Source organism: Numenius arquata, chromosome Z, assembly GCF_964106895.1.
Source record: "Numenius arquata chromosome Z, bNumArq3.hap1.1, whole genome shotgun sequence".
NCBI lineage: Eukaryota > Metazoa > Chordata > Aves > Charadriiformes > Scolopacidae > Numenius > Numenius arquata.
This window is the reverse complement of record NC_133616.1, coordinates 49,574,329-49,602,217: the sequence shown is the minus strand read 5'-3', so window position 1 is coordinate 49,602,217 and position 27,889 is coordinate 49,574,329. Positions and strand designations below refer to the sequence as shown.

Sequence of the window (27,889 nt, the reverse complement as noted above, 5' to 3'; positions counted from 1 at the left end):
GCAGATCCGTTGATTCTATTTAAAAATATTAATAAATAATTTTTTTTCTAAGTGATTGTTCTTTATGAAGGAAATGTAATAAATGAACAATCTTGTAGGTCATTATTTCATATTTTGCAAAGTTTTTTTCCTATAGTTTATAGTAAGAACTCATTTACATTCTGTGTTTTAGCCTCTTCTGCTAAAATGGGCCTAGTTGAAACAAAGTTGGCAATCATTCCAGGTGCAGGTATGAATGTTTTGCTTTTGTTATCACAGATAACTAAATGACAGATGCTCTTGATATTTGATTTTGGATTGTTGTTTATGAATTCCTGCTCATTTTTATATTTCTATTAAAGGATCTTGTTTTAAAAATTATGACTCATATTACTTACCAAAAATTAATTAAAAAGTGTATTTCTCATTTTTAGGGAGTGGCACTTGTATATTGTGCTTTTAATCAAAGTCTTCATTAACTAAGTCAGTATTGAGTGATTCTGTAAATGACATTTGATGTCTTGATCTGAAAGATGAATAAATTTACTAAGGATCAGACTAGGAAGAAATATGGAGTTAACTATCAGTGTGCAAAAATGGTAATTTAAATAATGATCCACTCTTACATAAAACCTGGTACTTTAGGATTCGAATTCTGTTTTAATGCTGCTTGTAAATTGCTTGTCAAGAGTTTAAAAACTGAAAACAGAGCTGTGAATAGATCTTTTGTCTTACCAACATTTTTTGGGGGTTTTGGGGTCATAAACCTCTTTTCTGTTTGGAAGGCCAGTGGACTCGCTTTTCATGAATTGGGGGTAAGTTCTGGGGAATTTTATAGCCTCTCTTTGCCCCTATTTTCTTTCTATTGGGTGAAACTTATGTTGAAAGCACTGTATCCAATTTTAATGGATACCATTGCGCTCATGTAGAGAGCAATATGAACTGGTATGAACTTTCTGTAAGAAACTATCCCATCCTATCACTAACCTACAATTAGCGTGCAATTTCAAATGCTCTATTATTATCGTTATTGTTGAGTTGTGATTTCAGCCAATACTCTCTCCCTCTCTCTTTTTTTCTGTGGTCAGAGCTACATTTTACATAAGGAAAACTGAGTTATGATGACCAGTCTCTTTTTAGCACTGCATAAAGATAATAATATAGATGATTTTAAGGATACATTTCCTTCTGGTGGTGTTGTCATGAAATAATGTGCCTGGACAATAAGTGCTAGTGAAGAAAAAGACAGAAAATGGTGTTGTTTATCTTTGTTGGCAATTTTTTTTCCCTGTTGTCCTCCCATTCCACCCTCTGCTAAGGAATTCTGTAGGAGACTTTTGGAGAAATACTCTCCAGTTCAATACATCCAGGTCAAATTCTCCATATATTCTCAGTATTCAACTTGCTTAGGCTGTCTTATGTTTCCTTGTCTTCAGTTAATGATATTTCTAACTTCTACTAATTTCACCTTAAAATGTTTGGTGACTGACTCATAACGAGTTTCATTCAGAATGTTTTATTGCTATTCAAAGCCTGAGGTTTGAAAAATCTTTTTCTTTTTCTCATCCTAAAATAATTATTTGAGCATATGTCTTCAGCTGAAAATATGGCAGATTTCACCATGTTACAATGCCTTTTAAACTTGAAACATTTGGGGGCATATTCAGTGATGAATTTTTTCCCTATTCCTATCGGCCTTTCTGAGGATTATTTTTGTTGAGTGTATTTGAGTTTATCACAACTTTTGCCTGATCAGCCTGTACTTGAACGAATCCTGTTGAACAAGGACATTGTTTCAGCCCTTTTTGGCTGCTGTCATCCAAATAGTAACTGGTCATGCCTTGTGTCATCAGAAAGTGAAGAATGAGTGAGGGAATTTTGCGTATGTCATTTAGGTAGAGAAGCCCACTTGAACCACAGGCTTCATGGATTAACAGAATATTTTCCCACTGTTTACATCAAGTTGTTCTGAGCCAAAGCAGCACTGGGCAGTGGAGCTGAAAAGAGCTGTAGCCATTAAGAGGCCTCAGTAGGTTTTTGCTGCCATCTAGTACCTCTGAAACATGCTGACAAAATGTGTTGCTTCTACGAAGTAGGTCCCTACAGCATGGCAAGCTACTATCATTTTTATTCTGCTCCATCAGCTGCCATGCATATGTGATAGATGTAAAGATCCTACCTTGGGTGATAATTTCTGTGGGGTTTTGAGGCTGTATGAAAATCTTTTTTATTTTGTGTTTGCTTTTTATAAAACCCCAGGTAGTTACACTTAAAAAGCTATGTTAGAAGAAGATTACTAGAATTTAATAGTATTAAAATATAGTTTCAGGGCAGATCAGCCTGAATGTTATGTTTTATTCCATCCTATTTTGAAATGGGGTCATCAAAACATGCAGTCAGCTGCCGTCTAGTGACCAACCAGTTTTAACATATGTTTCCCGTCTGTGAGAAATTTTGCTTTTGAATATGCAAAGAAATACTGCAACGTTCTCTAGGATAAGGTTAAGCAGCAGCTAGTTTAATCCCCGTTAATATACCAAAATGAATAGTTTCTTCTGCATCTGCTGAGGGTCTCAACCAAGTATGTATTTGTAGAGAATGCCTTATCTGTGGTAGCAGATGAGTCTCCCTCAGAAAATTCATCCATGCAGACAGCAGAGCAAGACTAAGTGGGGTGACACACAGTGCTTCCTTTTATACAACAGCTTTGTGCACAGACCTGCTGCTCAGGTTGAGAGGGAGAAAGATTGATTTTTCTGCCTTTGGAAATTTAAATCCAGTTCTCTCCACTATGAAAAAAGCCTTAGGTGCCAGACTGTGAGCTAGGGAAAGTAGAAAATCTTTCCATTTTTCCTTGTCAGTACATCCCACTGCTAGTAGGGAAGTCAAGATTCAGAGAACTAGAGGAAGTGTGTAACAGAGAGGAGATGGCTTGGTAACACGATGCTGGGGAACTTACCTGAGAATGAATATTAATGATTTTTGTTTTCTAAAAAAGTGAGCCAATTACTATTCATTGCACAAACAGTCTTATGTCACCACAACAGACAGATGTCAGATTGTCTATCAGTTTGTTCATCCCCTCTCTTCCTCACTTTTCTTCCCTATGAACTTGGGGTCTGTTGGCCAGTTGTGGTCTAGTTCGACTACAGGGCATTGGTTGCAAAAAAAGATGGTCCCTAGAATTTTATTTAGAAGTAGGTGGTCAGACGAAGGGAGAATTTTATTGTCCTCAGGCGAAAAGTTTCAGCACGAACTAACCTGTTACTGGGCATGAAAGAATGGGCACAGGAGGGAGGCGTTGTGGATATCCTAGCTGTGGAAAATGTTTCAGTCAGAATACTCTTCTCTCTGGACAGCAGTGAGTTCGTATGAGACAGCATTTCATGGGAAACCAGACTTTTTTAGCTCTGTGCATTAAGGAGATGCTTGTTATCAGCTGGAGTCTTTCTCAAGGCTGTTCCTTGCTAAAAGGAGTTCATTTTTGGGATCTTCTAGTGAAAAATCTCTTTAAACAACTTATTTTTTGTGTAACGCTGTAGTCTGTACAGAACGCAACATAAGGTAGGAAGAGTGTTTTTTACACAAAAGTCATGTTCCTTGTCTTTGTTATTTCCCAGACTGAAGTAAAAAGAAAGGAAACCTCTTTCATTAATTGAATGTGATTTCTGGTGTTTTTCAACTTGCAAAGGAAGTTTCACAGTGACAAGTTTCTCCTTAGCTAAAAATTGTGTTTTGGAGCATTTGTATCTTTTTTTGTATTTGTATCTATCCTTTGTTTTTCTGCTTTGTAACATTTTAGAGCTATCTCCAGCCATTGTTTATTTTTAGACTTTCACAGTGGATGTCATACTTGGCCTGCAGTTGATAGGTGATGCCTTGCTGGCAGATGTGCTTTTATTTGTTAGTACCTTACTTATATACCACTCAGTAATAGAACTGTTATGAGAAAATAACAATTCCTATTTTCTAAAGTAAAAATTCTTAACGTACATAAACTTTCTTACTCTGTTACTAGAATGAGGTATGATTGATTGGACAAGGGAAAATACTCTGTGGTAATAAGAAGTAGGAAAGATAGGTGTATATATAAAAAATATTTTGGGTTTTCTTTATGCAATTTTTTTCCATGAAGGTTTCATCTGTAAAGCTGAGGTATTATTATATATATACAATTATGTTTCCACAAAAAAAGACAAAGTAAAAAAATGGAACTTAATTGAAATTAATACGCTTGTGTCAGTGGATAATTTGACCTGGCTAGATTAAAACAGCGGCTACTGGCCTGCATGCTTACAGCTGTCACTCCTTTTTGTTTGTTTGTTTATTAAGACATTTTAATTAGCAAGGCTTCATTCAGGTCATCAAAAGGAATTTTGCCTTTGTTCTTCCCTGATCCTCCCAAAAACCCCACTACTTCATTACAGAGCTGTCTTCCACTGTTTAAAGGTAAAATAAAAACCCAACACATAATTCCTAGGATCATGCTTTCCTTGACAGCATCAGTTTAAAAGCATGTTTTACCAAGAAGTCTTAAAAAAAAACCAACCAACCAACCAACCAAACAAAAAATCTCTGTTAAATCTTTTTAAAAATCTATGTAAATAAGTTGTCTTCTTTCTGCATCTTAAAGTTACTTTGAATCCTTTTTTCCAAAGGTGAAACTGAAGCTTTGTTATGTAGCAAGCCGGACTGTTTTTTTGTCTTTAAAATATATAGCAAGGGAGAGATTTAATGGCAGCATTTCTGTGTTCTCCTTTTCCCACTTTGTGACAGTATTGTATTAGCTGTTTTTCTAAACTTTAAAATTCATTTGGGGAAGTTATAGTACTTGTAGATTATAAGATTATAAAAGATGATGCGGGAGCGCACTGAAAAACCAGTTTTCTTTGCATAGAAAGAAAGGAGTGTAAGAATGAAAACTGAATTTACGTAATCATTGTGTATTTTCCTTACCTCTTAAAGTATCAGGCCCAGCCAGCACAGGTTCATGAGAGGCAGGTCCTGCTTGACAAACCTGATCTCCTTCTATGACAAAGTGACCCGCTTGGTGGATGAGGGAAAGGCTGTGGATGTTGTTTACCTGGACTTTAGCAAGGCCTTTGATACAGCCTCCCAGAGTATCCTCCCGGAGAAACTGGCTGCCCATGGCTTGGATGGGAGTACTCTCCACTGGGTTAAAAACTGACTGGAGGGCCAGGCCCAGAGAGTGGTGGTGAATGGAGTTAAGTCCACTTGGTGATCGGTCACAAGTGGTGTCCCCCGGCTCGGTATTGGGGCCAGTTCTGTTTAACATCTTTATCAACGATCTGGACGAGGGGATTGAGTGCACCCTCAGTCAGTTTGCAGACGACACCAAGCTGGGTGGGAGTGTCGACCTGCTGGAGGGTAGAAAGGCTTTGCAGAGGGATCTGGGCAGGCTGGATCTATGGGCTGAGGCCAATGGGATGAGGTTCAACAAGGCCAAGTGCCGGGTCCTGCACTTGGGTCACAACAACCCCATGCAACGCTACAGGCTTGGGGCAGAGTGGCTGGAGAGCTGTGTGGCAGAAAAGGACCTGGGGCTGTTGGTCGACTGTTGGCTGAACATGAGCCAGCAGTGTGCCCAGGTGGCCAAGAAGGCCGCCAGCATCCTGGCCTGTGTCAGGAACAGCGTGGTGAGTAGGACTCCGGAGGTGATTGTCCCCCTGTACTTGGCACTGGTGAGGCCCCGCCTCGAGTGCTGTGTCCAGTTTTGGGTACAGTTTTTTTTTGGGGGGTACAGACATTACCACAAAAAAGACATGGAGGTGCTGGAGCGGGTCCAGAGAAGGGCAACGAAGCTGGTGAGGGGTCTGGAGAATAAGTTTTATGAGGAAAGACTGAGGGAGCTGGGATTGTTTAGCCTGGAGAAAAGGAGGCTGAGGGGAGACCTTATTGCTCTGTACAACTACCTGAAAGGAGGCTGTAAAGAGGCGGGGGTTGGTCTTTCTCCCAAGTCACAGGTGACAGAACAAGAGGAAATGGCTTCAAGTTGTGCCAGGGGAGGTTCGGTTTGGATATTGGGGAAAATTTTTACACTGAAAGGGTTGTTAAGCATTGGAATGGGCTGCCCAGAGAAATGGTCGAGGTACCATCCCTGGAGGTATTCAAAAGACGGGTCAACATAGTGCTTAGACACAAGGTTTTGTGATGTGTTTTTGTTATCAGAGTTAGGTTGATGGTTGGACTAGATGATCTTAAAGGTCCCTTCCAACCTAGACAATTCTATGATTCATAGTTAGATTTTAAAAGCAACGTGAAGGTCTCTGTTACAGGATTTATTTTAAAGCTGAAAAAAATATTCTACTTTGGATGAGAAAGATGTCAAGGGAATTTCCAGGTGTAAAAAACTCAAACAGAATGTGATCTTGCTAACTGCAGTAGTTGTGCAATTCAGCCAAGTGTAAAGGTTAAATAAAATGTCAGACATTTCAAGTTTAAATCTGACACACCTTACAATATATTGTTGGCATATTCTTTAGATTTCTATACTTTAGTTTCAACAGTAATAGGAATATTTGCATTTGACAAATGCTGAAAAAATTAAATTGTCACCATTTGTGGTAGTGTCTGAAGTAGGACTTCACACATTTAGTGTAATTTTTCTGCATATAGGTGCTACTTGATAGTACAGTATTACAGAGATACTTAGAAAGAAAAAACTGCTTATTTTGTGTAACTTCATACATCTTACCTGAGTAATCCTATACCTCTCCATTTGATCTTTATTCCTACCCTCACTCCCCTACTCTTGTCTTCTCCTTTACTTTTTCTATAAAATCTCCTTAATTCTTACATGGAAAAGGTTTTTTCTTTTTACATGAGACTAATTGCGTCCTCTTACCTTTTCAAAATTCAACTCTTAGTCCTGTGAACGTGTCTGACTGATTGGGAAAGAAGCCCAAAGTGAAACAGTTAGATTTGAGTTGGTTTCTCTTTTTTCATTTAATCCATGAACTCTCTTGTGAGTTCTCCTACTTCTCCTGTGCCTTATCCCAGTCTTTTGTCAGATTTTTAATATTGTAAAGTTCCCAGATTAAATACTGGTAGAATACAGTTTCAAATAAGCTCCTGAATCAAAATCTTCAGCATTTCATCAATATTGTTATTAAAAATTTATTTACTGTGAAGCAACCAAGAAGATGCATTTTCTTCTTCTTCTTCCCTTACAATTAAGAAAAAGTATTAATTCATATGTTTTTTACTGAGGTCTAACATGAGCATTTACAATCCTAATATGATTTGATACAGTAAAAACCTTAAACTAGTTACGCTAAGAACACTTATCTACTTTTTCTTCAATTATCTGAAGTCTAGATAGCTTTATTTGCATTTAAATATTTTATGTTTGTTTTATGCGTTGTGTTAAATAAATGGCCTGAAGTAAAAAATTGCTAGTAGTGAAGAAAACAGATGTTTGAACATCCACTCATTTATCAAAGTAATTAAACACAATATATAGAATGTTACTAGAGGGAGGTAAATTGTTTCTGCTTCTGTAAGTTAGGGAGAATTGTGGTTCTTATATTTTCCTTTCCTTAAATAAAAATAAGCTGATTTTCATCAAATGACTCATTATCTCCCTAGCTTTATGATCAATTGTAATGGTGATGATGTTGAGGCAAAACTTCAAAATGTCATGCAGTACTAGCATTGCAAAAGCTCCATGCATAAAATTAATGTTTTGCAAATTTTATTTGCATTGTCTAAATAAACAGAATACTTTGCAAGTAGTGGTAACGTACAGCAGAAGAGAAGATCATAGGAGAACTTCATGTCATCAGAACTATCCCCTATATCTACGTGAAGCATACAGTAGTTACCTTTGCAGGGTGATCCACAGAACAATCTGTGCTTTTCCCCTTGCATGCCAGCCATAGAACACTTTTCAAAACCACGTTAATGGTTTTGAAATAAACACATAAATAAACACAACTAATACTTCTTGCAGAAAAGGGAGGTATCCAAGGGTATCATCAGTGTCCGAAGTGATTGCAATTGTATAGAAAGTATTTGAAATGTCAAGTGCAGTGTAAGAAATTGACCATTTCTGACGTTCTAGTTGTTTCTGCTAGCAGAGATTGTAGAGTAGTTCTTCCTAACCTAAATTTGGAGCTCTCTTGTTTACAAATCAGAATTAGCAGGTGCTTTAGAAATTTCAGTATAAGGAGCAGCACTGCATCCCCAACATACTGTATCTAGTTAAAGTTAGTCCTGTGATGCTGCAGAGTAAAGAAGAAATAAAACACGGATGAAAGAAAGCTGCAGAAGCCAAGTTGAATATTAGAGGAAGTGTAAGAGGAGAGAAAGTTAATTTTCTTGGTCTTGGAAAGCAAAGCATAGAAGGTCTGAGATTAGTATCCGTATGGAGAAATTAAACCTTAGCAACAAACAACGATTGAATGTTCTTCAGACCTTTGTCATGTCTTGGGTGTATAAAAACGTTCTTTATATTAATATTCAATTTTTGAGTATTGTTTTTATTAAAATTCATTCTTACAACCTAAGCAATGTTTATCAATTGTTTTCCTCATTCTTATAGGTGTATAAGTACATTTGCTTTTATTGGTTTGAAAATTGTTTTATAAGATTGATGGATTACTCATTTTTGAATGAAAGACAGAAAAATGAAAAAAATGTAACAAATGGTTTGGTTTCTTCCATCCTCCTTAAATCATGTAGATTGAAGCCTTATTTGGGTACTATTTCAGTGAGCATGGTTGTACTATCACATTTCTATCTTTTTCAGGCTATTTCTGTGCCATTGGTAAGCAAGGAGTGAAGCTTTGAAAAGCAAGGAAACCCAAACTTGACCTTTGCAATTATATTTTCTCACCATATATAGATTAATATGGCACTGAATAGAAACTACAGTTTAGGTAGACTGTAACAATATAAATGGAATTCACAATAGCTTTCATAGCATAGGTGCAAAGTAGGATATATTCACTTACGGTACTCAAGTGAAAAGGACATGGAGAGAATAAAGTAGATGGAGAAAAGAATGATCTAAAATGCTGCTAGGTAAAGAACTCTTATTTTTCCAAAGCCAGTTAAAATATAAAATTATCTGTGTACACACTTGCAACTTATCAGGTAAATGAGTTTTGTATTCACTTATAACGATCCATCAGAGTTTATGAATGCCTTTGATGAAATGATTTTCCCCTTGCTCAAAGTTTGGAATTAATTTTGAAAGTTTTACGAAGCCTATTGTACTTTGTATAAGAACACCTTTTTTGACTTTGCAAAAGACCACCCTTTTCATCTCCAAACATGTCCTGAAACCAGCTTGTGATGTCTATCTCAAGCCCTCTTGTCCGCTCAAAATCATGATAAATACTTTCAATTGCACGCTTTCATGTAAAGTTCCTGTAATATTTTCTTTCAGCTCCTTATTTTTAAGCTTATGCAAAAACAAAAGGAAGACTAAATAATAATAACAAATGTTTCTGGGCATGAGGAAAATAAAAATTTGCTGGATATGGAAAACAGAGTTGCATAAAATTTTCTTTTAAAAATTGTCTTACTGAAGTGTTTTGTTTTATTTTTTTTTAAATAAAAAAAATTGCATTTTGGAATTTAATATTAGACAAATTAAACTCAGTAGGTGTTGACATGTCTTACCTCTTCTGGTGGACTTGGAGCTAAAACAAAAGTCCTGACCTTCAAAGTTCTAGACTCAGCTTCTTCTATAGTTAGCAGCTCTGAATTTTAAGGTTCTCCACCTTCTTGTCTAATTACCTTTTCATGTTCTTCTATTGAGGAAACTCATTGCTACTTCAGCTCATTGTCTAAGTGTTGTCTCAATAGTGTCCTTCCTTCCTGAAGGTAGCTTCACTTATGCTCTATTTGGCAAACTAATACAACATATTCTCTACTCTTGCTATCTCTATGGTAACACAAGTGGTAAGGAGAAAGAACTCCTTAGGGAGTGTTATGAAAGGCAGAGAAAATAAGCAGGTGAAAGAAAGAGTCTAGTACAGAAAATTATTAAAGAATCAATGATAAATGAAGATGAAAATGCATGAGCCAGTCAATCTAGGTTGGGAATTTATTTTCTAATTTCTTGAGGTGGTGAAGGAAAAATCTCTTAGTGGCAGAATCAAGCAGAAATGTATAATTTCCAGCTGTCAGTATGTGTATGAAAAACATATCAGGACAGTGGAAGACAGCAAAATAAAAGGAGTGAAGAAGATTGTTCATATCATATAGGCAATTTTGGAAGTCTCAGTTGCTGGGCAGCACTCCTGTCTCTCTCCATTGATATCCCAGGAAACATATTACTCCTTATTTTAGTTCTTGGTTTGTCCCTAAGTAAGAAGTGTTAAAAGGGTGATGAAAACATCCCTTGTAGTGTTAAGGAGCTTGTTAGTCTGCATAGCGATAGACACAATTTAATACAAGATGATGAAAATGAGACATTGGACACTAACGTATGTAGCTGATCATGTTAAGTATCACTTGGTTGTTTTCTGTAGTTCCTTGGAAGTGATGACCAAATGTATTTTTTAGCTTCAGAAGCTGAGATAAAGAGTACGTGTAGAAGACCTGTAAGATTCTCCCAGGCGAGAAAAGCAAATTTGTGCGTAGGAGTCAAACAACTCATAAGCCACTCTAAAAGGTTTTAAGTGACTCAGCTTCTGTGACACCCTTCCCTCCTCCCCCCGCCCTTTATTTTTTTTAAGTCTACAGTTTGACAGAACGTAGCTATAATACTGCCACAGTGCGTACATATATTTGGTACAGAGTCCTCAAGAAACCTTATATCTGTACAAAGACATCATGCAAAGAAGCAGAGACAGAAAGTGCAAGAAGGAAACACGCTGATCTGGAGGTTACTGACAGAGAAACAAGACAGTTAGAGGTACAAACCTGAGGACTTAAGAAGTTTTTAATAAATGAGCAGAAAGAAAGAATATGCTAAAACTTCCCTATTGATTCTATTAAAAAATGGGTTTTTTTGTTCTGTTTATTTTTTCTTCCCCTGATACTCCCACAGCATTTTTGAAATTTAAATGATGGGTATGTCCTTCCAAAACTTAGTTACAAGTCTTTATGTCATAATTTGGTCAAAATTTCCATTGACATCAGTGTTTGCTACAGTGAAGACTGCAAAACCTATGATCATCCTTTAGGATTTGTTTCAGTAGTAATGAATCCAGAGGGAATCTGGAGGGAAAGAGAAAACCCAAAATTTTGAGGAGTTTAAATGAGCAGTATGTTTCTGTCTTTTAAATTCTAGACCTTTTATGTAAGTCATTGTGCAAGTGATCCTTACTGTGTGTAGCACTTAGAGAAGAGTTGCAGTTTAGTCATTGACATGTGTTAGTAAGGACTTGTGTAAGCAGCAATTGCTGGAAGAAACTAATGCATTGCCTTACTTATGTCATGTTCAAGTCTGGCTTTTAAAAGAATGTTGTGGGATTTTTAGTTGTGCAAGAATAGTTTTCTGACTTATTTCAGTATTTCAGTTTATCTTCTGCACTTCACTTGGTTAGTGAGTGGAAAGCAATTTACAGGAAGCAACTGGCTTTGGAAAGATGAAAAGAAGATGACGAAATATCTTGTACTATGCATTGTTATTATGATTCCCCTCTTCAATATGTTTTCATCTCAGTATAGATGTTACTGGGGACGAAGAATTGGGAGTGGGGCTCTGGAGTACCAGCTGGAGCATATAAATGGGGGCTAGTATAGACACAACAATGTAAGTTCCTAAAAATTATGTCAACAGCTGTTGAGCTCATCCACACTCAGTGTGTTTTTTGAAGAGATGCCAAGGAATTTTTAATCAAAGAAGATTACTGAGCAGATTACTGTGTGCTGAATATTTAAAAATAGATTTACTTTTATTAGTAAAGACTCTTTGTGTAAGCCTGAAGTGTTACATTTTTCACTAAAAATGCAAAAGCTGTTTTGATATAAAACAGTGTTAAATTATTATGAATGAGATGGAAAAACATAATGAGATGGAAAGAAGATAATATTTATTTTGTTTAATCAGAGTGTTCTATAGAAGTGTCAGCTTGAGTAATGTAAATGCTTTTTAGCTTTAAACTTTAATGGATCTCAGACTGTGGCATTTTGGGGGGGGGGGGGAGGATTTTCAGTGACCTGTTAGATTTGAAAATGTCTGATTTAAAGAAAATACTCTGTGGAATGTTTTTTGTGTGAAGTTACTTTGGTAATCTACTCTCATAGGACCAATTGCTAGTCTTTTCCCACCCTAATGAAACTAGGTCACTAGTTTTTGGCATTCATCCAAGTTGTGAGATTTATTTGGTGTTCAAGCACACTGTCTAGAAATAGAGATGCAATGTCAGCAAGGCCACTTTTCATTTCATGAACATAATTTCTAGTGCCCTGGAATTAATTTATTCACTGACCTGTTAATAACTGCAATCTGTCACTGGCTTACAGAGGCAGAGGAAGTGTCTGGAAATAGTCATGGTCACCCTACCAGGTGATTATTTACAGGATTTCTGTTCAATGTAAAATTTTTTGGTTTTGATCATGTCATAACAGTCATCCAACTGTTCATGAAGACTAACCAGCAACTTAATCAAAAGGAAAATACTTGTAGTTAGTAAATACTGGAGAGAGAGAAATGATTTGAAGTAGTTATTTTACACCACATTATACTGCAATATATCTGACAAAAATTCTGTTTACCTTTGAAAAACTATAGGAATTCAGCATGTGTAGATGATATATAATTGTTTGAAAAAGCATAGTATGATATTACTGTTGTACTTGTTAAATAAAGGAAAACTAATAATTTGAATTTAGTGGTGTTAGAGGTATATTCTCACTAACTTCACACTCACCCCCAGTATTTTTCTTAAAATTGTAATTGTCTTGTCACAGGCATGGCAGGCAGTCTCTCAGGGCAATGTATTCTCTGGATAGCAAAATAGCTGTTAGCCATTTTCTACTTTGTTTGTGCCGGAGCCCTGGAGAGTCAAGCTTGCTGCTGACACTGAGGGAGAAAGGATCAAGGGTCAGAAAACAGTTCTTTTTGCACAGTGTCACAGCTGGCTTTTCCTGGCAATGCTGCTGCTGTTTCTGCTGTAGAGAAGCAGCAAACCTAACTCTTAAGGGATCCCTCCCCTGTTCTGCATCCTAGCTCTGAGCACCTTTCACTTTTCTTTAGATCTGAACACTTCTTTTTTTCCTCATTTGTCTTCCCCGTGGTACAAGCTGCACAGCATCCTGGCCCTTAATCCACTGTCTAGAAAAATTAAGTTTTGGCTATAGCAGTAAGCAGTAAGTATAGCAGTAATGGCTCTCATTATAAAGTGTCAGGCACCGTCACTGCATGTAATAAACCACACTCTCGGGTATATATGGGAACAGGCTTTTCTAGGCTTGTACAAAACGGATCTTTGGGCACAGATTAAAGCTTGATAATGAGAAAGGGAGTTTTTGGTTTGGTTGTTTTGGGTGTTTTGGAGGTCTAAATTAATACAGTTCAGGAGCTTCTGAGTTAGGGTACTTCATGTGATGGCAGAGATACTAAAATTTCTTGTGGAACTTTCAGCAGAGCTCAGTGCTGATCTAGTATCACTGCCATTGCAATCATGGAAAGAATTGCAACATTTTTTGATCTCAGGTTTCATCATCAGTATTTTTTTTCTTGAAGCTGTAGTTTCAGAAGACAACTTGTGGCCTGGACTTCCACGGCTGAGCAGTGGTAGTTGAAAATAAGCCCCTTCTTCATTTCTTCATTTTTTCTTTTCTGTTTCAGAAAGTCAGTGTAAGTGAATGGCTACATTTGTTTCTAATCTGGTTTTTTGGGAGTCTTGCTTAAACGTTTTCCAGTATTTGAGAGTGGAAAACCATTAGAAATCTTTTTAGCGGTAAATTGGAGGTTGAAAGTGAACATTTTTGAGAAGTCCAGGTTTATACAGTGTCTGAACTCTTTAGAGGGGCCAAACACTATTTTGGGGTGAAGTTGTGATATCCATAGAAGTATCACCTCTCACCTCTGTAGTGCTAGAAGAAAATTTATGAAATTCAATTCTAAGGCTTTTTGGTCAGTTTGTTTTAAAATATAATAAGAAAATGCATTTTTTAATCAAAAAAGGACAAAATAGGACAGAAAGTAGCAGCTTTCTCATTGACTTTTGCTAAAACCAATATTTTCTAATATGGACTTGTATAAAGGGCAGTAGCCACTGTACACTTCTCTGTTTAGTGATATTTATCTTATCAAACTGCTAACTATATGATTCCCTTGTATGGAACAAGAAAAGGTCTGGCTACTTTGTATATTATCCAGTTGTTCAGTGTACGTCATGCTAGCAAATTTTGATGACTTGGCCCATTGCATCTTTTGATGTCTTCTTTGTTTTCAAATACTTTCAAGTGACACAGTGATTACTATTAAGCTGTTCACTTTTCGCTACATCTGCTGACTGTCCCCTGAAGTCTTTGCAATAAAAAAGAGAATAAAAACAAAGTAAATTCCTGGTGAGTCATTTTCTAATATGTGATAAAACAGAAAATGAAAACTGAGGATGAACAATGTAGAAAAGCATTCTGATCTACTAAATTGCACAGAAGCAGAACATACGTACTTGGTTTATCGTGCTAAGCAAACCGAATCAAAATTATTTTGATACATCTTTCAGTGTTTCAAACACACAAGTGGCTGTTCCTTAAAACATGCTATTGGAGTCTTTTTAGTTGTATTCATTTCTAAATTAATTATAAGGAAATCCCTTGAATATTTTATAGTGTTCTTATGCTTTTTCTGTTATTAGTACATAGTGTGATCAAGATTCAGATAGTTGGGGTTTTGGTTCGGGTTTTTTTTTGTTCCCATTTTTATGTCAGCATAAAAAAGAAATGTGTTAATGTTTGGTGGCTTTCTAAACTTACAGTTGCTTTGGAACATGGAAAATTACATGTTTGGAAAAATCCCTCAACCTGAATCACTAGTTCACCTAGATTGTAGGAAGCATACTATAGAGCACTTTATTAATCTAAACTGTCATGTCATAGAATCATAGAACAGTTTGGGTTGGAAGCGACCTTAAAGATCATCTAGATCCAATCCCCCTGCCCTGGGCAGGGATGCCTCCCACTAGACAAGGTTGCTCAAAGTCCCATCCAACCTGGCCTTCAACACTTCCAGGGAAGGAGCATCCACAGCTTCTCTGAGGAACCTGTTCCAATGTCTCACCACTCTCACAGTAAAGAATTTCTTCCTAATACCTAACCTAAATCTCCCCTCTTTCAGTTTAAAACCATTACTATTTGTCCTATTGCTACATTCCCTCATAAAGAGTCCCTCCCCATCTCTTATGTAGGCGCCCTCTAGGTCCTGGAGGCCTGCTATAATGTTTCCCCAGTGCCTTCTCTTCTCCAGGCTGAAAAACTCTCTCAGCCTGTCTTCATAGGAGAGGTGCCCCAGGCCTCTGATCATCTTTGTGGCCCTCCTCTGGACTCACTCCAACAGATCCATGTCCGTCTTGGACCATGTTGGGGGTTCCAGAGTTGGGTGCAGTATTTGAGGTGGGGTCTCACGAGAGCAGAATAGAGGGGCAGAGTAACCTCCCTTGACCTGCTGGCTGCACTTCTTTTGATGCAGCCCAGGATGTGGTTGGCTTTCTGGGCTGCAGTGGGACATAGCCGGCTCATGTTGAGCTTTTCATTCACCAACACCCCCAAGTCCTTTTCCTCAGGGTTCCTCTCAGTCCATTCTCTGCCCAACCTGTATTTGTGCTTGGGATTGCCATGACCCACATGCAGGACCTTGTGCTTGGTCTTGTTGAACTTCATGCATGTTGGAATGGGCCCACCTCTCAAGCCTGTCTATGTCTCTTTGGATGGCATCCCTTCCCTCCAGCGTGTCAACCACTCCACACGGCTTGGTGCTGTCGACAAACTTGCTGAGGGTGTACTCATTCCCAACAAAGATGTTAGACTGTGCTGATCCCGATAACAACCCTTAAGGAACTTCCACTTCCTGGTCTCCACTCGGACATTGAGCCACTGACCATAACTCTTTGATTGCGACCATCCAGCCAGTTCCTTACCCACCAAGCGGTCCATCCGTCAAATCCATGTCTCTCCAATTTAGAGACAAGAATGTCATGTGGGACAGTGTCAAATGCTTTGCACAGGTCCAGGTAGATGTTGTCAGTTGCTCCTCCCTTATCCACCAACGTTGTATCTGTTGCAGAAGGACAACAAATTTGTCAACACAATTTACCTTTAGTGCAGCTATGTTGGCTGTCATGAGTCACCTCTTTATTTTCCATGTGCCTTAGCAGAGATTCCAGGAGGATCTGCTCCATGATCTTGCTGGCCACAGAGGTGAGACTGACCAGCTTGTAGTTCCCCATGTCTTCCTTTTTTTCCTTCATAAAGGATATATACATTATATTACATTATATCTCCCATTTTCCAGTCAGCCGGAACTTCACCAGTCTACTGCAACTTCTCAAATATGATGGATAGTGGCTTAGCCACATCACCTGCCAGTTCCCTCAGGACCTGTGGATGTACCTCATGGGGTCCCATGGATTTGTGCACCTTCAGGTTCCTCAGATGGTCTCACACCTGGTCTTCTCTCCCACCAGTGTGTGGTTCTTCATTCTCCTAGTCCCTGCCTCTGCCTTCTGTGACTTGGGTGATGTGGCTAGAGCACTTACCGGTGAAGACTGAGGCAAAAAACTCATTGAGCACCTCAGGCTTCTCCATATCGCGACTGCCTGGGTCTCTTGTTTCCTTCTAGAGACGGGCCATATTTTTCTCAGTCTTCCTTTTATCTTCGTATTCCTCCCAGTCTGTCAGTCCTTGGTTCCACCCTTTGTAGGCTTCCTTTTTGTGTTTGTCTGGGAGCTACTTATTCATCCATGCAGGCCTCCTGGCTTTTTTGCCTGACTTCCTCTTTGTTGGGATGCACTGCTCCTGAGCTGGGAGGAGGTGATCCTTGAATATTAATCAGCTTTCTTGGTCCCCTCTTCCCTCTGAGGCTTTATCCCATGGTACTCTACCAAGCAGATCCCTGAATAGGCCAAGGTCTGCTCTCCTGAAGTCTAGGATAGTGAGCTATAGGGAGCTTTCCATGTGCCTTCCTCGCTGCCCAAAGGATCTTGAACTCCACCATTTTGTGGTCACTGCAGCCAAGGCTGCCCTTGAGCTTCACGTTCCCCACCCGCCCCTCCTTGTTGGTGAAAACAAGGTCCAGCATAGCACCTCTCCCCACTGGCTCCTGTGTCACGTGGAGAAGGAAGTTACCATCCTTGCGTTCTGGGAATCTCCTGGATTGCTTATGTCTTGCTGTGTTGTCCCTCCAACAAATATTAGGGTGCTTGAAGTCACCCAGTGAGGACCAGGGCTTGTGAACGTCAGGCTGCTCCTATCTGTCTATAGAGCGCCTCATCTGCTGGATCTTCCTGATTGGGTGGCCTGTAGCAGACGCCCACTGTAACATCACCTATCCCTGCCCTCCCTTTGATCTTGACCCAAGGCTCTCAGTTGGCTCCTCATCTATCCCCAGGCAGAGCTTCATGCACTCCAGCTGGTCATTGACATAGAGGGCATCACCCCCTCCTTGTCTCCCTTGCCTATCCTTCCTGAAGACTCTGCAATATGAATGTTGTTTTTGAAAATTTCAGTATTCTGTGGTTTACTGTTTTTTGGCATTACTGTGGCAGGTTTTTTCATTTTGTTGAGCTTAACATCTGCTTTATTGACTGTTTCAAATGAATTTCTGTGACAGTTTTGCCAAAGGTTTGCAGATACCAAGAATATAAGCTAAGGGCAGTTTTCCTCTTCTGTCACTAAGTGACTTTTCCCCTCTGTTTTTGCTTGGGACAGTTCTTTGGAAAATACGTCTGTTGGCTCTCTGTTTTCTTGTAAAGGGTCAGAAGGTGATAATTCTCCCAGCAGAGCTGGAATAGAGGTAGGTCTTGTAGCAAGTAGGCGAATGATAACCAATTAAAAATCTTGAAAGTGTTCATAGCTTTGAACATTTTATGTGTGGAATTTTCATGTACGCTGCAGGACTTTATTTTTAAGTGTCACCTCCAAAATCATCAAGCCATTCGGAGATGCCTTAATCTCAAATACAGCTAAAATTTCAGTGAATTCACATCTGTTAAACAAAAGGAAAAATTAAAACATCTGTCAAGTCACTTCTTCTAGCATGTGTGAGTGAGTGCGGTGCTAGGTGGATATTAGCTGAGTCAGATGAAAAGTTTTCATGGTAAATTCATCTTACAGTACAGACTTCCCCACCATTTTTCTTGTGGAAGCCTCAGCATAGCAATAAACATGGGAAAAGTTGTTGTCCTCTTAGGAAAGATCAGTGAAGAGTAGCTGCTTTAATTAGAAAGCTGATTTTTTTTGTACATTTTCTACCACCCTCTTCTGAAAGAGCCTTACAAGTACTACCACATCTGGATTCAAACATAGGCAAGCTTAAATTCTGGCTTCTGTCTGTGTACCCTGTAAATGGGTAGGACAATTCTGAATTCAGACTTCCAGGCACTAGGTATTTGTCTTAATTGTTAAAACAGAGGCACACAGTAGCAACAAGGACACGAACCTTTCTGACTTGTCGTATCTTGAAGCCAGACAAACCTTTCTCTTCAGACAGTTCCTAGAAGGCTGTTCGTGGAAGCAGAAGACAGCATGTGGGATTCCATTCCCTAAACATGGTGTCCTGAACCTTGGAGTGTCTGGCTGAGGCTCTGGTTTCACTGAATTTTCACTGAATTTTCACTGAATTTTTAGAGTTGGAAGGGACCATAAAGATCATCTAGTCCAACTCCCCTGCCGAAGCAGGATTGCCCAGAGCATGTTAGAGCATGTTACTCAGGACTGCATCCTGAGGCGGGTCTTGAAAATCTCCAAAGAAGGGGACTCCACAACCTCCCTGGGCAGCCTGTTCCAGGGCTCTGTCACCCTCACCGTAAAGAAGTTTCTTCTCGTATTTGAGTGGAACCTCCTGTGTTCCAGCTTGTGCCCATTGCCCCTCGTCCTGCCACTGGGAACCACTGAAAAGAGTCTGGCTCCCTCCTCCTTCAACCCACCCTTGAGATACTTATAAGCATAGTTGGTTGCTTCTGTGTTCTCGCTATCATTGCAGGAGTTGTGGATACACCATGTTGTCCAAAATGCTTTTGATACTTAGGTGTAGTAAGTTGAATTCCATGCATAATGTCAGTGTTACGAGGCTTCAAGCACAGAAGGTTTTAAGGGCAATTTTTTTGTAAAGTACAGAATGTAAGAGCAAAGTACAGGTTGCTGGTTTTATGTTCTTACTGCTGTCTGCTTTTTTTTGGTTTTGGGTTTGGTGTTTTTTTGGGGGTGTTTTTGTTTTTTTTGTTTGGAACCAGAATTTTTTTATTTTTTACTTAGAAGGGACAGCCAGTTTACAATTATATGTATCAAATTTGTGCTGGTAACAAACTCATGCAGATGAAACAAATGTGAACAAATATAGCAAATGATTATGTGCCCCTTTGTGTAGGCAATACCAAAACTTCACAGACTGTCCTAACAATCTGAAACACTGCAATGTGGCTGAAATGTACAGAGGTACAACATAGCTTTGTACGTAGCCATCATAAACATGGCAAAGAAAATCTGAGGGAAAAACGTGCACCTCAGAAATCAATTTTAGTAAGTGTAAGTTATGTGGGCTTTGCCAATAATTTCCGTTGAATTTTGATATATAAAAGCTCACATAAAAGATTAGAGCAACTCTTTTATAAGTCATCAGAATCAATGTTCACATTTTTATTCTCATTTTTTGAGTATGAACTATGCTTTCCAGTTCAGTCTTCATTTTACACAAATTTTTTTAAAATGAGTCCAAAGAAAAAAGCTGATAGAGAATTGACTATTGTCAGTATGTCTCATGGTTTAGCCTCAGACGGCAAAAAAGAACCACACAGCTGCTCTGTCACTCTATCACCACCCCCAGCCATGAGGGGAGAATCAGAAGAAAAAGGCAAAACTCGAGGGTTGGGACAAAGGCAGTTTAACAGACCAGCAAAGGGAACAAGAAGACAACAACACTAACACTGACAGGAACGTACAAACAGGATTATGATACCACTGCTCACTGACCTGACCCTGGATGCCCCAGCCCGCTCCCAAGCAGCGACTTCCTGCCCCCTCCCCCCGACCAGCGCCCGGCTATAGACTGGGCATGGCTCACATGGCATGGGATACCTGTGTCCCTGCCAGACCCGATCCCCACTGGATAGGACATTATATACTGGATAGGACAGGACATTATTCACCTCTTAGTCCATACAATCTATGCCATGCCCAGATCTTAGTTTCCAATTAAATGCCCTGCCATATATATATATATGTATATATATATCCATATAGATATAGTGTACTTAGTCTATGGGCCATCACTCTAAAATGTCTGTTGAGTTCATTTAATCCATGACTTTGGGTTCTATCTGTTAGAACAGTCTCTCAGGGCATGCAAAATGGTGTGTGTGGGGCTCGACTGTCGCATGCTGTATTTCTGGGGCTTGCAGCTGATGTATCCGGTGCAGCTCATGCCCATGGTCCATGGCTTGAAGATGTCGATCTCAATGAAGTTGCTGGATGCCAGCTGCTGAGGTCAGTTCTGATCCCTTCACTGCTGTACTCTACTCGGTTTTCCATCAGAGTCCATTTGCCATTAGTTTGGGTGATTCTTACTGTAGTACAACCAATAGCAATTATAGAAATGAGATGTACAGTGGCAGGGTCATTTAGCAATTAACATCATACAGTTTCATTCACTGGCTATTCTCACCCAAAATCAGGTCCCCGTGAGGTACACATCAAACTTCCCCATCCTTCTGCATGACCCACCAAGGGCACCCCGGTCCTTGAGCAAAATCAGTCCCATGGATGGGTTTGCCTTTGCCTGAGGCAGGACTAACCCAGACTGTCTTCCCTAACATATTCTTCATGTGCACTACGGGGAGTTTATCCCCTTCTACAGTAGTAGAAGTTTTGATTGGGCAGGGACAGCTCGGTTGGTAGATCCCCTGGTGTTAACTAGCCAGGTGGCCTTTGCTAAATGTGTATCCCAATGTTTTAAAGTCCCACCACCCATTGCTCTCAGTGCAGTTTTTAATAGTCCATTGTATTGTTCTATCCTCCCAGAGGCTGGTGCATGATAAGGGATGTGATAGACCCATTCAATACCATGCTCTTTGGCCCAGGTGTCAATGAGGCTGTTTCGGAAATGAGTCCCGTTGTCCGACTCAATTCTCTCTGGGGTGCCAGGTCGCCACAGGACTTGCTTTTCAAGGCCCAGGATGGTGTTCCAGGCAGTGGCATGGGGCAGAGGGTATGTTTCCAGCCATCCAGTGGTAGCTTCCACCATTGTGAGCACATGGCGCTTGCCTTGATGGGTTTGTGGGAGTGTGATATAATGGATCTGCCAGTCCTCTCCATATTTGTATTTCAGCCATCGTCCTCCATACCAAAGAGGCTTTAACAGCTTGGCTTGCTAGATTGCAGCCTATGTCTCACATTCATAGATGACGTGTGCAATAGTGTCCATGGTCAAATCCACCCCTTGGTCATGAGCCCATCTATATGTAGCGTCTCTTCCTTGATGGCCTGAGGAGTCATGGCCCCATTGAGCTATGAATAATTCACCCTTATGCTGCCAGTCCAGATCCACCTCAGCCACTTCAATCTTAGCAGCACGATCCACCTGCTGGTTGTTCTGATGTTCTTCAGTGGCCCAGTTCTTGGATACATGGGCATCTATGTGATGTACTTTCACAGCCAGATTCTCTACCTGGGCAGCAATATCTTGCCACAATTCAGCAGCCCAGATAGGTTTGCCTCTGCGCTGCCAATTGCTCTGCTTCCACTGCCGTAACCACCCACACAGATCATTTGCCACCATCCATGAATTGGTATAAAGTACTGGCCATTTTTCTCATTTGACAATGTGTAAAGCCAGGTGAATGGCTTTCAGCTCCGCAAATTGGTTCACCTTGTCCTTCAGCAGCTTCTGCAACTTGTCTTGTAGGACTCCACGTGGCAGCCTTCCACTTTCAATGCTTTCCCACAATCCGGCAGGACCCATCAGTGAACAGGGCATATTTCTTCTCATTTTCTGGTAGTTTATTGTACGGCAGGGCTTCTTCCGCATGTGTCACCTCCTCCTCTGGCCATATTCCAAAATCCTTGCCTTCTGGCCAGTCCATGATCACTTACAGAATTCCTGGGCCACTGGGGTTTCCTGTTCGAATTCTCTCTGTGATCAGTGCAACCCACTTACTCCACGTAGCATCAGTTGCGTGACATGTGGCAGGGACCCTTTCTTTGAACATCCAGCCCAGCACAGGCAATCAAGGTGCTAAGAGGAGCTGTGCTTCTGTACCAGCCACTTCCAAAGCAGCTCAAAACCCTTCATATGCTGCCAATATCTCCTTTTCTTTTGGAGTATAGCGGGCTTCAGATTCTCTGTATCCCCAACTCCAAAACCCCAAGGGCTGACCTTGAGTCTCCCCTGGCGCTTTCTGCCAGAGGCTCCAGGTATGGCCATTCTCTCTGGCTGTGGTGTAGAGCACATTTTTAACATCTTGTCCCTCCTGGACTGGCCCCAGAGCTACTGCATGGACTATTTCCATGCTGTTCAATTTGTTCAAAAGGTTGTTGTTGCTCAGGACCCCATTTAAAATTGTTCTTATTCTGGGTCACTTGATATAGACGGTTTACAATAAGACTGTAATCTGCGATATACATCCTCCAAAAACCCACAACACCTAATAAAGCTTGTGTTTCCTTTTTACTAGTTGGTGGAGACATAGCTGCTATTTTGTTGATCACATCCATTGGGATCTGACAGCACCCGTTTTGCTATTTTGTTCCTAAAAACTACATCTCCTGCACAGGTCCCTTGACCTTGCTTTGTTTTATGGTAAAACCAGCTTTCAGAAGGATTTGAACTGCTTTATTCCCGTTCTCAAAAACTTCCTGTGCTGTGTTGCCCCATACCATGATGTCGTCAATGTATTGCAGATATTCTGGAGCTTCACCCTGTTCCAGTGCAGTCTGGATCACTCCATGGCAAATGGTGGGGCTGTGCTTCCACCCCTGGGGCAGTCGATTCCAGGTGTACTGGACACCTCTCCAAGTGAAAGCAAACTGTGACCTGCACTTGGCTGCCAGAGGGATAGAGAAGAATGCATTAGTGATATCAATGGTGGCATACCACTTGGTTGCCTTGGACTCCAGTTTGTATTGGAAGTTCTAACATGTCCAGCACAGCAGCACTGAGCGGTGGCATGCCTTCATTCAGGCCATGATAGTCCACAGTTAGCCTCCACTCTCCATTAGATTTTTGCACTGGCCATATGGGACTGTTAAAGGGTGAGTGAGTCTTGCTGATCACTCCGTGAATCTCTAGTTGATGAATCAGATGGGAATCAGAGGGTCTCTTTAGTGTGATATTGCCACCAATGCACCGTTGTGGTAGCAATCGGCACATGTTGTTCTTCGACCCTCAATAAACCCACAACAGAAGGGTCCTCCGAGAGACCAGGCAAGGTAGACAACTGTTTAACTTCTTCTGCCTCCAAGGCAGCTAGGCCAAAAGCCCACCAGTACCCTTTTGGGTCCTTAAAATACACCCTCCTGAGGTAATCTCTGTCAAGGATGCACGGAGTCTCTGGGCCAGCCACAATGGGATGCTTTTGCCACTCATTCCCAATTAGGCTCAATTCAGCTTCCAGTACAGTCAACTCCTGGGATCCCCCTGTCACTCCAGAAATACAAATGCCCCTCTATAGCTTGATGGTCTTAGGGTACGCTGTGCACCTATGTCCACTAGAGCCTTATATTCCTGTGGGTCTGGTGTGCCAGGCTGTTGAATCCACACACTCCAATAAACCCGGTTGTCCCTTTCCCCCACCTGGCTGGAGGCAGAGCCCCTCTAATACTGGTCTTAGTATCCATTACTCACTTCTTGCAGAAATGACTTGGAAATTCCTTCAAGAGGATCAGAATTAAGATCAGGCCTTCTGCTCTGCCTGGGGAACTGCCCACTGAAAACTGAGGTGGCACTTTTCCTGGTGGGATGCCCTTTTGTGTTTGTTCTTCCTTGCAACTCCTGGACCTGTGCCTGTAGGATCGAGGTAGGTTGTTCGTCTCACTTCCTCATGCCCTCTCTGTGGTCATGCAGGTAGGATCACAGGGTCCTTTGTGGTGTGTACCCTCTGTATTCAGTCTCTGAAATGGAGAAACACCTGCTTCTAATAACTGAGATACTTGTCCATACAGGTGGGGAGTAGGACACATTCTTTTCTCTTGCTGGACCTCCTGGGACAGTCTCTCCACAGCTGAGAGGAGAGGGGAAGAGAGACTTTATTCATATTGACAGTTGGGCAGCCACCTCATCTACCGTTGGTCCCTCTTCACCTTTCCATCCCATCACTGCCAATGAGTTGGCATATGATGATGGTACACTCTGTACAAACTTCTGCCGCATGGGCCTTGTGCATTGGACCTCATCGGGATCTGTGAGTAACTGTGCATTGTCCAGGTCATAATAAATGATGTCCCACACGGCTAAGTCTCTCGTGTACTGGATACCTCTCTCTGTGGTGGTCCACTTGCTCAGATGATACACAACATCTTCACTGAAGGGGTACCTTCCCCTCATGCCTGACAGGAGTCACCTTCAATTGCCTTGTCAATGTCCCCTTCACTAGACAGAGATCCCAGGTGCCTGGCTTCCCTACCTTCTAATTACAGGTTACTGGCCCTGTTATCCCAGTATCGGAGCAGACAGGTGACAATGTGCTCACCTGGCAATTAGCTGAAATCTGTTTGCATATCCAGCAGCTCACTCAGGAATTCTGCCTCTTTCTCCTGTTCTCATGATGGCCCTTGTTCATCATCATGCCTCACTAAGCAAACTGATTTCTGTGTGCATTTCTTCTTCTGTATAGGGGCAACTGATAAGGGCACGGATTTGTTTCCTGGTTCAGCTGCAGTGCCTTCCACTGGGACTGGAGTAGCTGCAGTGTCTGTCCATCTGGTTTCCCTCTCTATCCCCTGAGGGTGCTGCATAATATTGCGCCGTGTTTGGTAGATGCTGGTCAGGGCCCAGCACAGCACGGTGCGTTGTGCCTCTCTGGAATAGCAACAGCGTTTTCCTTTCAAATATTCTATCACTTTATCAGGGTCCTGTAATTGTTCAAGGGTGAAGTCTCAGACCACTGGAGGTAAGAAGCTCTCTAGGTACCTGCCCATATTCTGCCACATGCTATGCCACCCATGACTATCCAACCTCAGGGCAGATCTCGGGGTGGTAGTCTTAAATAGTTGCTTAACCCTAAACAAGAACTGAAACACATTCAGGAGACCTAGCAGTGGGACCAGGTTGTTTTGCATGTCCCAAGAGTATTCAAAATTCTTAAAAGCTGTTGTACCTGGCCCAAAGGAGAAAAGGGAGGCCAAAGAGTTGGGGAAAGTATCCTCCCCTCTTTCCCCCATAGATTTAGTGTGATTATTAATGAATTTTGGGAGATGGTGCCCAAGGTATAGTAAGGACAGCAATGCTACATAAACATCCCAACATAACTGCTTGAACAGTGATGCTATCATATCATAAAGTGATATCACACAGGACAGCAAAATTATGATCCTGATCTCTCTCCCAGAGGTGATAAGCATCATCATGAGGAGTACGTAGAACATATAAGAAATTACATAACACAGCCACGAGAACAAATGAAGCAACATGGTGACCAGCAAATATTTAACTAATATAAGAAATGCATACAAAAAATACCTTTTAGCACTCTCTGGTCAGATCTGTCATTATCTCAACCCTTTGAGCCCCACATTGGGCACCAAAAAGGACTTTTGTTGTTTAGCCTGAGATGGCAACAAAGAACTATGCAGCTTCTCTCTCAACGTTCCCAACACAGTGAGGAGAATCGGAAGAAAAATGGCAAAACTTTTGTGTTGAGGCAAAGACAGTTTAACAGAACAGCAAAGAGACCAAGAAAACAACAGTAACACTGATAGAGGAATGTACAAACACGATTACGATACCACCGCTCGCCTACCAGACCCAGACCCAGACCCATAACAGGACACCCGCTCCCAAGCATCAACTTTGTGCCTCCTCCCCTGGCCAGCTCCCAGCTATACACTGGGCATGGCTCACATGGAATGGAATACCTGTGTCCTTGCCAGAGTCTGGGGAGAATTAACCCTATCCCCGCTGGAACCAGGATAGTATTGAAGAGAAATGTGATAAACTGAAGACCAAATGCTCTGTCCTATAATAAATTTTTGTGAAAAGTAGCTGGTAGCAATTGATCTTCTATTGAAATTCCTGAAGTTTTACACTAGATTCAGGTACCTCATGCCATGAGGTTGACAATGAGCAAGTCAATATATATCTTGTGCATTAAATTTCTTTCAACTGAGGGAATTAATAGACAGTTTTAACCCAGATATATTGGGCTGTCAAATCCTTCAGGACTGGACCTATAGTAGTGAAAGATTTTTCATTGCTTCTCCAAGATTTGCTATTAAAGGCAGAAATAGTGACTGAATTTTGGTATTTTAGTTGTTCATAAGGATGTTATGCCTAGCCAGCTTTATAATTACTGCAGTTGATCAAAAGTCTTCTTGCTGAACACTTAGAAGTGCCAGGTATCTTTCTGGATATCGTCTCTTCAAAAGAATAGGAGGTCACCCAGAGTATAGCACTCCAACCATAAAAAAATTTGCTTTCTTCAACCTTGAAGTGAGAAATAGAGAGGAAGAAAGTAACTTTTTTTTTTTTTTTACTGGGAGTACAAAAATAATAATACATGCAGCATAGGAAGCAGCTATTGTTGTTCTTGCTAATTGTTCATATGGAAAAAAATAAGCCCCTGTGAATTAAGAAGCACTTACTGTAGTCTTAGAAGTGTCAAAGGTCCAAATAGTGGAAAAGGCTGGCATGCTGTCTGTTGTGAGCTCTTCACACTTCTCCATTTCAAAATGCGTTGAAACCCAAGTAAATTCTTTTTACGTTCTGTAAAAGATGTGTCCTAAATTAGAGTAAGGAGTGTAACATATTGTAACTATGGTTTTTCTGATTCTCTTGAATTCCCTGCAATACATAAGTAATGTGTGTAGGCAAGACAGTTCTTTTGTTCCTGGTGAGATGGCTCTACTCTTTACTTCGGCCTTTACTGTAAGTTTATCTTTACAATACTTTTATTATTAGAAACCTGAATTTAGTTTTATATGCTTCAGTGTCTGCAAAGACAACGTTTTATATGTTTGTTTACTGCTAGAGATGATTATAGATAATGGAACCAACGATAGTCACAAAAATCATCTATTGTTTCCTTTTTAAAAAAAAACCACCCCAACACTCCCCTCTCCCCTCAAAAAAAAAAACCCAAAATGTCTTCCCCCAGGAAAGTATGTATTTGTTTAAAAGCAAAAAGGAAGAAAAATCAGTGAAAGCCGTGTTTGAAAACTCAGGTTTGTTAGGTGACATACTTTTTAGGAGGTTTGTGTAGATACCCGTTCGCTCGTCCTGTCATCCTGGAGCCAGGCACTGCATAAGAAAAATCTGGTCTTCAGAAATCTTTGATCTGGCAATAGTCACGGGCAAGCTTTTCTAAGTGACTCTTGAATAGTGGAGTTGGACAGGATGATCTCCAGAGGTCCCTTCCAACACAGTGATTCTGTGTTTTGGCAGTTGGATAAAGTATCAAAAGACAGCCAAAACCATTATTTTATTTGTTTTTTTGCTTCTCGGTATTAGGGTAAAATTAGCTTGCATGTTGTAAGCACAAGTACTAGCACAACACTAAAAAGCATGTTAAATGTGTAGGTGAGTCTAAATCTGGTTTGTTGTTTGTTTTTTTTTTCT

General features: G+C 40.5%; 1 protein-coding gene across 2 annotated transcripts in view; it reads left to right on the top strand.

The window, feature by feature from the left end:
* The window catches only part of AUH (AU RNA binding methylglutaconyl-CoA hydratase), a 125,247-nt gene that overhangs the window by 52,361 nt on the left and 44,997 nt on the right, over positions 1-27,889 (top strand). For both annotated transcript variants that reach the window (XM_074165760.1, XM_074165761.1), the window contains one exon: positions 173-229. In XM_074165760.1, coding sequence (XP_074021861.1) covers positions 173-229 — 57 coding nt within the window. The remainder of the gene's footprint in view (positions 1-172; positions 230-27,889) is intronic.